At 30.1% G+C, this 12,682-nt stretch overlaps 2 protein-coding genes across 3 annotated transcripts; one reads left to right on the forward strand and one right to left on the reverse strand.

Annotated features, from left to right (window-relative positions):
* Positions 1–820: 820 nt before the first annotated feature.
* On the reverse strand, positions 821–3,248 carry LOC116770842 (zinc finger protein 28 homolog). 2 transcript variants are annotated; one of them, XM_032662470.2, is made up of 5 exons: positions 3,186–3,204; positions 2,989–3,114; positions 2,407–2,804; positions 1,505–1,962; positions 821–1,242 (listed from the first exon to the last, which is right to left on the reverse strand). In XM_032662470.2, the coding sequence occupies exons 2-5, from the start codon at positions 3,103–3,105 to the stop codon at positions 1,007–1,009; spliced, it is 1,209 nt and encodes a 402-aa protein (XP_032518361.2). In that variant the 5' UTR covers positions 3,106–3,114; positions 3,186–3,204; the 3' UTR covers positions 821–1,006. The 2 variants fall into 2 exon arrangements, with proteins under 2 accessions (XP_032518361.2, XP_061377015.1); XM_061521031.1 differs by having other exon boundaries at positions 2,410–2,804; positions 2,989–3,248.
* Positions 3,249–3,478: 230 nt separating this feature from the next.
* LOC116770717 (V-type proton ATPase subunit D) lies at positions 3,479–7,623 on the forward strand. The gene is made up of 6 exons (XM_032662315.2): positions 3,479–3,639; positions 3,717–3,834; positions 4,462–4,609; positions 5,731–5,946; positions 6,463–6,593; positions 7,044–7,623. The coding sequence occupies exons 1-6, from the start codon at positions 3,599–3,601 to the stop codon at positions 7,137–7,139; spliced, it is 750 nt and encodes a 249-aa protein (XP_032518206.1). The 5' UTR covers positions 3,479–3,598; the 3' UTR covers positions 7,140–7,623.
* The last annotated feature ends 5,059 nt before the right edge of the window (positions 7,624–12,682 follow it).

Genomic DNA, 12,682 nt, shown 5'->3' on the forward strand with positions numbered 1-12,682 from the left:
ATCCGACATAAGTCATCGGTGTAAAGTTTTGGCGCGCATTGATATAATTTCAAATTTATTATTTTAAGAATCAACAGAGAACTCAGGTATATTATCCTATATTACATTTTTACAACTTTCAACCTCACATCCCTAAAAAAATTAATATTATTAAGTAAAATTAACTTAAATTTTAATGATTAACATTATATTTATTAACAAAATTTACAGAAAGACGTGCGACGGAAGTTATATATAAAAATAACATTAAAACTATTAAGTACGCCTTTCTTTGAAAAAGAAAATATAGTTTTTTATCTGTATATATTATACATAAAATAGACGATTTTTTTTTGTTCCAGCAGTAATGCAAATATATCATCTTCACAAATTTTAACTGTCTGATTACGATAGTTTAAGAAATACAGCTTGTTATGGGTAGACAACGAAATTTTAATAATAGAAACTAAATTTTATTGTAGACTAGCTTTTGCCCGCGACTTTGACAGAGTTAGTTTCATAATTAGAAATGTATAGCTGACCGGGCGAAATGTGTCGATTTAGAGCCAGTAAATAAACAGATTTTGGATTTTATTAGAAGATTTTTTTTCAATTTGATTCCAAGTTCCAGCCTGCCTCCCCACAAATTTCCAGCCAAATCCGTACAGCCGTTCTTGAGTTATAAATATAAAATAATGTAACTAACTCGACATACAGCCTTAGATATATCATTATTAATGGTTAAATATGATTTGTTATTAATATATTTTTTTTAATTCAGGCTCTTTTTACAAGGCTATAAGTACAAATTATAATTTATGATCAAAAAATTTTCACAAAACTTAATTGACGTCTTTATTAGTATTCATAAAAATATATAAAAAAAACATGAATAAGAATGGATCTTTGTGTTAGATAAATAATAAAATTTGTCAAAGCAAATTGTTCAACAGACAACTTTTGATAAATAAAATAAACGAAATTTAAAAAAAAATACAATATTTGTCAACGAGTAATATGTAAAAAACTATGTTTTTAATAGTTTAAGATAATTGGGCCTTAATTTTCTCAGAGTATCTTCATCAAGTTCAGATTTTTTGTGAGTTTTCATGTGACTCTTCATATTGCCTCTTTGAGCGTAACCTCTTTTGCAAATTGGACACTTGAAGGGTGTTTCTCCAGTGTGAAGACGCATATGTTCCTTTAAATATTCTTCATGGAAAAATCTTGAATCACATACCGTACAGACCGCTGGTCTATAGCCTGAGGAAATATAAAAATTAAACACATTAATTTAAAAGGCAGACATAATTATTAAGAAATTTGTTACTGAGAATTATATATAAAACTATCATACAACAATGTACGGTTTCATTGCTTTTTCTAAAAAGTATATTTGGATTCTCTTAGCCCGATATGTCACTACGTCTGTAAAGTTGAAGATTTGAACAAAAGATTCGTTCTCGACTTTCAGAAACAATAATTAACGCACAAAAAAATATACCCTAATTCCTAGTTAACAAACCTGTGTGAGCAGATCGTTCATGAATAACGACCGACTTATAACATTTATATGTCTTGCTACAAAATTTACATTTAAAATTCTTTTTAAGTTTCAGATGTTTCTCATGTACATTTTTATGGTGTGTAGTCAGTTCTCCATTAAAAGCGAACCCTCTGCCACAAATTGCACATACAAAATTCTTCTTTGTCTCATGTCTCCTCAGTATGTGTCTTTTGAGGTCGTAACTGGCATTAAACATTTTTGAGCAATATTTACATTGTGAGCGTTCACAATTATGGGCTCTCTTCTTGTGAACGGTCAACCTTTCGTGGGATTTAAAAACCTCTCCACACAGATCACACAATTTTGGTGGCTTTGGTTTCCTTATATTTACAATTGGTATTTTCAGCTCTTTCCTTTTATTATTGCGTGATTGTTTTGGCTTGACTACTTTATTTTTAATACTGTCGGACGACACACTAAAAAATCACAATTAATATGAAAACATATTTATTGCAGTAGCTACTGTTAGTGAATTTTTAACCAATAATTCAAATATAGGGGTGTTATAAATCTTACATTTATATCTATTTGTGCGAGTATGTGTTTGTGGCATAGTAGCTCTTATAGTATATCAACTAATTACAGTGCAGGTTCTTTCATTTGACAGCCTGTTTCGTTGCAGTTAGTCCCGGTTATGGTTGGTTAATATGGGTCCAGACTGTTAGTTTCCACACTTGACAGAGTAATATTAAAATGAATATTAATGAGTTAGTTGTTTTAAAATTTTAAACAATTTACTACACAATAAACTATTGATTAATTTGTTATTGCAAAATACATCATGTTGAAGGATTTTGTGGAATGATATTAATTGATTATTTAAAGAATCAGATAGTTAGTTAAAGATTTTGCTCTATTACCACCATTCAGTTCCGTTCCATGAGAATTCACCTTCTAAAATGGAAGATGCAATTTTATTAGATACTTCTAAGCATCTTCTTACAGAAGGTTTATTCTTCGTTGGTAATTCCAGTCTTTCTAACTTTACATATAAAATTTTCTTTAAAGGTTCTTGTTGCTTTTTAGTCTCAAATACATTGTTTTGTTCTTTGTCTTTCTTAACAGAACAAATTGCAACTTCTTCATTTGTGGCTTCATTGCAGATGAAATCATCTTTATTTTCCTCTTTTACTATATCTAAACCCTTTTCCAGTAGTTTGCATGTCTCTCTATATTTATTTATAAACTTACAAAACTCATATAATATTTGATTACATACTACACATATAAATCTGGGGTAGCCATCTCGGTCTTCAACCTTAAAGAACAATTAATAAAGACCTTTGTTCCAAAAGAATACATATATATAAATGAATACTCGTTTTATTTAAATGAATACTCGCGAAAGTCTTAGATCTCATCTCATAAGAATGCATATATTTTTTAATTGCACTGTTGCAGTGTTAGTACTAATGAAATGATTGTAAGTTTTCAATAGATACCTTTTCTTTTAAGCATATCGCTAAGTTAGCCTGTATATTTAAAACACTTTCTTCTTTATCAAAAATAGGTAGAGTTGCTCCAGTTGCAAGACAAACTCTGCACAAATTAATTGACATGATTCTTTTCTAAATAGAATATATAAACTTATAACATATATTTTAATAATAGTATTTTTTTTATTATAATATCCGCATACATATGTTTAAGCATATATTTGTAATCGCATGTAAATACACCTACATTTTAAAGCTTATTTTGTCAACACTAGTTGGTTGTGGTAAATGTCAATTGTCATTATGTTTTTATTATATTGCGTAAATAGGAACGAGTCTCTATTAAGAAAAAGGAATTTATATTTTTTCTTCACATAGAAATTAGAAACCAATAATAAAATTTATAATACTTCCACATTGTTAAAGTTTGTGAATGTTTTTTTTCCAAAAAGATGATGTTTCTATTAAGACACTGATACGCAATATTTTTTTGAACGAGATCACAAGACCAACCATAGACATAATTTTATCATTACTTGTCTTCTGTCATCAGGTGATCGAGAATTAGGAGTAGAATTTCTGCATAGGGATATTTCCAATATTTACGTAAAACAATATGTCTGGGAAGGATAAATTGGCGATTTTCCCTTCTCGGGGGTAAGTATTGATTAGTCACCTTTTGTTCAATTTTATGATTTCTTGTTCTAATTTTTTTTCCTATTTTCGTCTTTCAGAGCCCAAATGTTAATAAAAGGCCGCTTGGCTGGAGCCCAGAAAGGGCATGGTCTCTTGAAAAAGAAGGCTGATGCCTTACAAGTTAGATTCCGTATGATCTTAAGCAAAATCATTGAGGTGAGATTCATTATATCAACCTATGTTTTACACTGCCAAAATATTCTAAACCTGAAAAAATTGAGCTTACTATACACCTTATTATGTCATTATCGCCCTATTTGCTTAAATTAGAAATATCAATTCAATCACTTTTAACTTAAAAATCTATATCTCAAGTACAATATTTTATTTTGTAGTAATTTATATTGAGAACATAATATGTTCTATGTATGTGATATTTGTTCATTCATTAATTACAATTTTGGAATGGATTGTTACATGTGAATTTACTATTGGAGAGTTAGTTTGAACGAAAAAGACTCTAGTTCAGTAGTTCCCTACCTTTTCTTGACTAGGGATCAATTGACTTTGTATTCTTTGTTGTGTGCGTGGGACCACAGTGTAAAAGAAAAACAAAGTGAATGACTAAGAAAATAAGCTTTAATAGAAAACTCAATGTATTTCATATCAACAAAAATATGTTATTAAAACATTAATAAACTGACTTGACTTGACTTGACTTGACTGGTGCTCTGAATCCCTCGGATCACTGGTGGGAACCACTGCTCTAGTTTAACATTTTTTTATACTTTTATGGATATTTCTATGTTTGAAATTCTTATATAGAGGTATTAACCATTGTAGACAAAAACTCTGATGGGTGAAGTGATGAAAGAGGCTGCATTTTCCCTAGCAGAAGCTAAGTTTACAACCGGTGACTTTAACCAAGTGGTGCTCCAAAACGTTACTAAAGCACAAATTAAAATTCGCTCCAAGAAAGACAATGTCGCTGGTATGTTTATATTACATTTTTTGATATAAATAATTTAGTCCCTTATGAGAAACTGTCTTATATATGTATATACAGTATGTTTGTACAGTAAGGAAAAATATTCATTATAAAATATTCCAATGACTATCTTATCTCGTAACTATTTTATAATGTGTAATTTTAAACTCTTAAAAAAATTCAAACAATTCTTAAGTAATAATAATTTTTTTGTATGTTATAAACTTGTCATCAAAGAATAGTGATTGTGATCAACAATTAAGTTTAAAAAAATAACATGTCTCAAAAACAGTTATTTGATGGACATTTTTTAAATACAATTGAATTATTATAAATGTTAGACAGTATAAAAGTAATTTCTTTATGAAAATTAAAAAATATTTTTAATATCCTGCAGCTCTAAGTATTTTTTGTGGGTGTAATTATTTTATATCACATAAAGTGATATTTTATGAAAAAAAAAAAAAATCTTCCAGTCCAGTAACAGATTACTTCAATGTTTGAAATCTTTTATAATTAAATGTTGTGTGTATAGCTAAATAAATATATATTTTTTTAAGTTACTGGAGTAATGTCATGAAAGAATTAATTAAATTAATAATATGCACAATGAAAAATGGTATTTTACTCTTAAAGTTGAAAATTAAAATAATGGGAAAAGCGAATTATATAAAAAAAAATTCACAATTATTACGTTATAACTAAAACTTTAATAAAAAAAATTAAGATTGGTCTTAGTATGTTCATCATATTATAATTAATTTTTTTTTTGTATATCTTTAATTTGCTTAAATTTCTTCAACATAAAACTAATATTTTTGGATGTCTGTCATTCCCATCTTGACTGCCCGTGATCACACTGGGAACATTGGGATTATGTGTTAAAAATCATTATAAACGCTTAGTTAATCCGAAAAAATATCAGTTTTATTTAAATATATACTCGCAAAAATCTTATTCCTTTAAAATGTTGAGAGCATTAAAAAACACACTCGACAGGCAAAACAAAGGGATGTCAAAAGAAGAATTTCATTCTTCCGATATTGTTACACACTTTATATAAACTGTTTAGAACAATCAAATGTGAAACTGTTATACTTAATGAGCTATTTGCTATGTTCCAGGTGTAACTCTGCCGATATTTGAGTCCTACCAGGATGGTTCCGACACATATGAGTTGGCTGGCCTTGCTCGTGGTGGACAACAGCTCTCCAAGCTGAAGAAGAACTTCCAGAGCGCTGTCAAGTTACTGGTGGAGCTGGCTTCCCTACAGACCTCATTCGTCACCCTGGACGAGGTCATCAAGATAACCAACCGTCGTGTCAATGCTATTGAGCATGGTAATATTTTATTTCCCAATGATTCCGTTCACCAATTCACTAGATTACCGTCTTTGTTCCATTTCCGTATATATGTGGTTCTTTTCCTTCCATAGTTTAATAACTATAGTTTCCACACAATATATTATTCAAAGTTAATTATTATAGAATAATACAATTGTGACAAACTTAATGTCAGACATGTAATAACTTTGATAGCCTTAGTTCCTGTAAATATTTGTATAGAAATATAGTAATACTCTTTTAATATAGTCCGCTTTTAATTACTTGAAATAAAAGTATAATTTTTTTATATAAGATGCCACATTATCAATAACTGATCTCTGGTTAGTCAGTTATATGTACCATGAATATGTATAGTCAGCAAAATAGTTTAATAAATTAAAAAAAGGTTGAAGAAGTCTCAACTATTGAAGATTGAAGCCCTTTTCATATTTTGATCACAGCCAAATCTCTGGCAATAGACTATTTGAAATATCTAACATTATTAGCTCTATCTATAAAATTTTCCCTCAGTGATTATTCCCCGTCTGGAGCGCACCTTGGCCTACATCATCTCGGAGCTGGACGAGCTGGAGCGTGAGGAGTTCTACCGCCTCAAGAAGATCCAGGACAAGAAGAAGATCATCAAGGACAAAGCTGAAGCGGTACGTACTCATTACAACATGACCATTTATCTGCTATATGATGGAAGTTTAATCTAAAACAGTGTAGGTAATGTCATCATTATATATATGAAGTTTTTAGTTATATGGCAATACATATATTAAGCTTTCATATAGTTTAGTAAGTGTATGTACTTTGTGTGGACGATGATGTATGTGGGTAATTTGTGGAGTAGCGAGTCTCATTTTCCCTCTTCATCAGTCCCTTTATCCAATGACATTGATAACATATCAGTTACTATTTCTATTGATCCCACCACAGTATTTTAAACTTGGTGGAAGTCACAGTATCAGATGATTGCTATGTTTGAAATATCTTATAATAAAATGCTGTATAGTTTTGTGTGTAATGCTAAATAAATATAGGTTTTTGATATGAAATGTAATAAAACCTAACAATATGTATATATTATAAATAACATCTCTCTCCAGAGAAAAGCTCAAATGTTGGCAGCCAACCGTGACCAGGACATGAGAGACAGTGTTGCCAACCTGTTGGACGAAGGGGATGAAGATTTGCTCTTCTAAAAACATTGAATGTTAGTAGCAGTCGAATTGAAGCCACACTTGAACCGATAGATGTTTTATTATTCGGATTATTTACATAATACTATGAAGGCTCAAGGAGTATTTGATTGTAAGAGAACGATTTGACTGCTTCAAATTGATATTACGGTGTACATACAAAGTATATTGTTGTCATTGTTATTTGCTTGAAATTATATCCTATCGCCCCGTGTTATGGTTCAGTATTTAATGTTAGCGTCTTAACATCTTGTATGTAAGCATTCCAAGTTTAATAAAATAATATTTATATACAGAAATATATATTATATTAAGAAATGTGTAGAGTTTAGTTGAATACGGCCCCGAAGTCATAGCTTCACTGTAGTCAGTATAAGTACACCCCACTGCGGTATTGTTTTTTGAATTGTTGTTTGATAGATCAGTTTATTTTAAGTAATCATGTAAATACAAGTTGCTGAAACAAATATCAAATTATTATGAATTATACGTTGTTTTATTTGACCACAACTATCCGACTTTAAAAAATATTGGTTTTTTTATGCACCTTGGTTTTATGGTGTCGTAATATCTGAAAATAGCACTAGATGGCGCTAAAACGAAAATATACTCGCTAGTCTCGCCGTCACCGAAATCGCGTTGAGATTATATATGAGAATTGCTTTATAAAATAAAATGAGTTAACATAGTTGGTGTTAATATTGAAAAATAAAACTGAACGAAGACTCTTATGAGCTCTATATTTTATAATGTAAGAGGCAGCAGTTTAGATTTAAAGTGAAAACTTAACATCCCGACTTTTCAAATAGGTAAAAGCTATTTACGTTTAACATGTGTAAATTTTCATTAATATTATGTTTTTTATATCTATGTTATAATTATATGTATTTTTATATATTTTCAAATCTCGATAAAAAGGTTGTAAAGAAAAAAACATATTTTCATTTAAATGAAATTAAAATATTTTCGGATATACTACACGAATTTTATTATTTTAAAAAGACATCTCGTCTGCCCGTGATCACGGTTGCTGAAAAGTAACCGAAACGTCGGGATTATGTAGTTTTAAAATAATAAAATTCGCGTAGTTTATCCGAAAATATTTTAGTTTCATTTAAATGAATAAAACTCGCGAAAGTCTTAAATCTCAACATATTTTTTATGAAATGCCAGTAAAATTATTGAATTTAATCTTAAAAATGCATTTTTAATTTCTACCATAAGGCTTTAAATTGTTAAATCGGGAAATGGGAATGACTATTAATGTAAATTTATTATAATTTTCGAATTATTATAAATACAATAATTCTGACAATAAATGTATGTAAAAAACTGATCACCAAAGAGTCGGAATATAAGTCCTACCCGGTCAGCTGAAGCGATTCAAGCCGAGCTTTGTCGAGCGCCGCTCCGGTTAATAAAACTCCACGATATGTAACACGACATGCAACAGACGTACGAAAAAAATAAGGTCACGATATGAAAGCTTGACCCTACTGGAAGGTGAGAAAATGAACTATGTATATAGATGTGTGTTGGTGTCATAAAATAAAGTTAAGTTTGTTTTATAAGGTATGGGATTTATAAAAGACCTCAGAATGGTTTACTGAATAGTAGTTTATGGAGGCACTTCATCCAGAATTAAGTATGGCATGATTTACATTAATGTTATTTTTGTTTCAGGTTTTTTTTTGTTAACGATAACACTACAAAAGAACCTTAGTTTTAGTGCTGTCAATTATACCTAATTTTAATATTGAATATTTCATAAAATATTTTACCATTCTACATAAATGGTAATTATATAGAGACATAAATGAGTCTCAGTATTAAAGTGGTTTTTCGTAGCAGTAATTGAATTTTTTAGCGATCAATATTATAAATGTCTACCTAAAATAGGTCTCTCACCGCGTCAGCTGAAAACCATTAAAAGACGTCGCTCGCTGAGTGTTTTAAAATTCTATTTATTTCAATTGTTATTAAACTTTTCTTCTTTATTTTTATTATGTTAATATTGTTTCTACGTGTACAATTTTAAACGAACTGATATACTTATCATAAAGACTAAATCTATTCGCACGGAATCATTCATGAAACACCGTAAAGGAAATAACTATATATGATTTAGTAATTCACACATTTATAATAAAACGCACGGCTTCCAAAACCATAATTCACTATTGTATCCATTATAAGTCAGGGCAAATAATATTTACGACCTCTTCTCTTAAGGAGGCCGAATTCTACGGCGCACCTTAAAATAGTGCTAATAGATTTCCCCGTTTTGCTCGGGTCGTGGGCATCTTTGTAGTGTCGTTTTATAAAGTTGATAACTCTCCTGGACGTGAGGCCGTCCTTCGTGGGCAGACTGTGGAACGCCCAGAGTACTATGGCGGCTGGTACGTACCGCCGCAGACCGTTTCTGATTCTTGAATAATTCATCGTATCCCGATATGAATACCCAGAGAAGGAAGAACAACTCAAACACGACCTAGAGCTGGTGTACTTCATTTTATCTTTCAACAGGTAATTTGTGACTTGTGTTTTCGATTTTTTTTTTTTGTATCCATCAACTGGATTGGAATGACAGCTTGACGTATCGAATGTCACAAGACATGTTGATAGTGACAATAAATACTTATTTAATAAACCTGTTTAGTCACATACAATAAAAAACGACGTAAAAATTTTTATAAAAATGTGTGAGTACATTCTTTACTACCGATTATAAAAAGATAGATATTTTTTGTAACTGATGTAAGTTTGACTTAATTATGAAGTAAGTCCATGTTTTGCTGTTCATGTGATTAACATATCTTTAATGTGATAGCTAAATACATAGCTCATATGTAATTTTGGCTTCCAATTTAACCACTTGCCCAAGTTTCCGGACGACCGATTTCCCGACTGATCGCTCGACCAGTCCCCCAACCGGTGGATATCCAATGAAAGAACAGTATCCGGTAACTGAGGGTGAATTATTGCGACTTCATTTACTGTGACGCGTATTTCGCGATGAATGTGGAACAAGCTTTTGTGACTCTTATGGGTGTATGAGGAATTCACTTCTTATAGTCGTAGATAGAAACTATAGATAGGTTCGTATAGAAATATTAAAAACTATAACTCTTAAACATCCATTGAATATTGATGTTAGACAGGTGTAATGTGACATTCAGATATGATTTTCATGAGAATCCATAAATTAAGTCTCTGAAGAGATCTCGTTAAGGGAATGTTTTTAAATAATTTATTGAATCTACAGCTTAAAGAATAATGTGAGTGTAGTCTGTCTGTTAGAAACATTGAATATGTTCATTAAAACGAGGGTTTTTTTTCTTTGATCTGATACGAGGCCATTGTGCGAGGAGACAGGAGATCGTAGCACCTCAACCTACTTTGTACTTCACAATGCTAATTGTAAATAATTTCATTATTTTATTTCATACCGACTTTATATTGAGTTTTATATTAATGACTATATGTTATTTTCAATAAATAATAAGTTGTTTCTCTAAAGCCCTTTGTAATAATAGGTTTTTATCAGATCGATTAAAAACGTGAGCTTCACTTAGTTAATAGGTTTCGGTAAAATTTATCGAAAATTTTAGTTCCACAATTCCGGCCCTAATATTTCATCAGGTATTATACCAGTATAAATTGAGCCCGCTTTATATCCACGTTCGGGGGCAGCAGAGCTCAGCGGCAAACCGTTGAATATGATGAAAAATAAACCGTGTATTGAGCTAAGTTCTACGTGATGCAACTTTGATAGCTTTAAATGCAATATATACTTATGTATAGTATCAATAATTTATTTGTTAATATACGATACGTGAGAGGAAAAGTCTCACACTGATAATTGTGTAGCGTAAATGATTGTTTGGTGAAATAATATTTTTTTGTTTTTGGATTATTCTAAATAGATTAAATAGATTCTTATTATTACGTAATACGGACATAAAATAATTACAATCGCTTTATATAAAAATTTTCGGTGATCACAATTTTATTGACATTTGTATGTGATTCCAAACCGAGTCGAATTAAATATTCAATATTATTAAAAGAATTAATATATCAATAATAATGTGAATTAATAGTAATTTTTCTATTTATTAAAAGATACGAAGATTTTTCTATAAAATTACTTTTGTAGTGTATATTTTTTTTTACTTTTTCCTTCTATTGTGTTGACTTTTGCATATTTTTTAATATAGACTAACGCGTACGAACCGACGCGTACAACCCGCGGGAATTAACATCTATTTTGTTGTTTATTCAACAGTCGAAGCATACACCAATTAATCGCATGCAGTGTCAAATATATTTCTAAATGACACTGTTTTGATACGCGAAATATCTGGCAACCAATTAAACCATACCGTAAGCTGGCACCGTTCAGAGCTATGGTAACATATTATTAAAATTTGTGGCGTCAAATTAAACTCATGAAATTTTAACTAAAAATATATACAATTTATGTTTTTATAATTACTTTATTTGCGTTATTACTCATTGGACTCGGAAGTAAAAGCTATCCAATATCTTTCATGAAAATATTTAAACATATTTTTTTCAAATAAAAAAAAAACATAGAAACTACCCTCGAATCGTACTCGACATCTAGATTACGTAAGTTTAGATTCAAACGAGAAATTGGATCGTAATAAGTTAACGAATAATGTTACTGAGGCTAACAAACACTGGTTTGCGGATTTAAAATCAATAGCATTCAGTTTTCCCTGTCTCAGAGGCAAAGGACTCGTACCTATGTGTGTGATATCTTTATATAATAATTTAAAAGGATACACGGAAATAATATTCTCTCAGAACTCGTTAAACTAAGAAATTTATTATAGTATTTCAAATGGTATTTTTTTATTATTTTATATTTAAGTCGATTTCGTAATAATTGAAAATGTATACTGGATTTATCGTTAGAAGATTCTCAATTGATTTGCTTAAAATATTTTTTGTATAGATATGATTAGGACAAAAACACGAGTGAATTTTAAACTTCCATGTTACTTTAAACATGTCAGATAACGAGGCTATATATATATATATATATATTCTGGAGCCTTATATGTATGTAACAATGCTCATATGTCAAACATAATTATTTTTTCGTGGCTAACATTGACCTGTCCAAGTTCAAAAATCCGATGAAGTAATTAAAGAACATGAATTTTAATATCTTTTCAGCGATTTAAAAAAATATATTTGTCATTAAATAAAGGAGATATTTTTTTTTTTCAATTAATTTACGAATCTACAATAAATATGTGATATTTTCAATACCAACTAGAGTGTTCACGGGAGATCACAAGTCGGATAGTTTGCGAGTCAACAGTTAATTTAACTGTGGTTATATAATTCAGTAAACCATTTCCTCTAACAAATTAAAGTTAATACACGCCCCGCCCCGGGACTGGCACTAAACCCTTTTGTTAAATCATTATCAAATTTATATGACAGTAAGTTTTTTCCTTGAATTCCGCTTCTGTGATTTCTTTTTCATTTTCAACAAATCGCTTATCCAC

The sequence above is a fragment of the Danaus plexippus genome, chromosome 7, assembly GCF_018135715.1.
Source record: "Danaus plexippus chromosome 7, MEX_DaPlex, whole genome shotgun sequence".
NCBI classification, from domain to species: Eukaryota; Metazoa; Arthropoda; class Insecta; order Lepidoptera; family Nymphalidae; genus Danaus; species Danaus plexippus.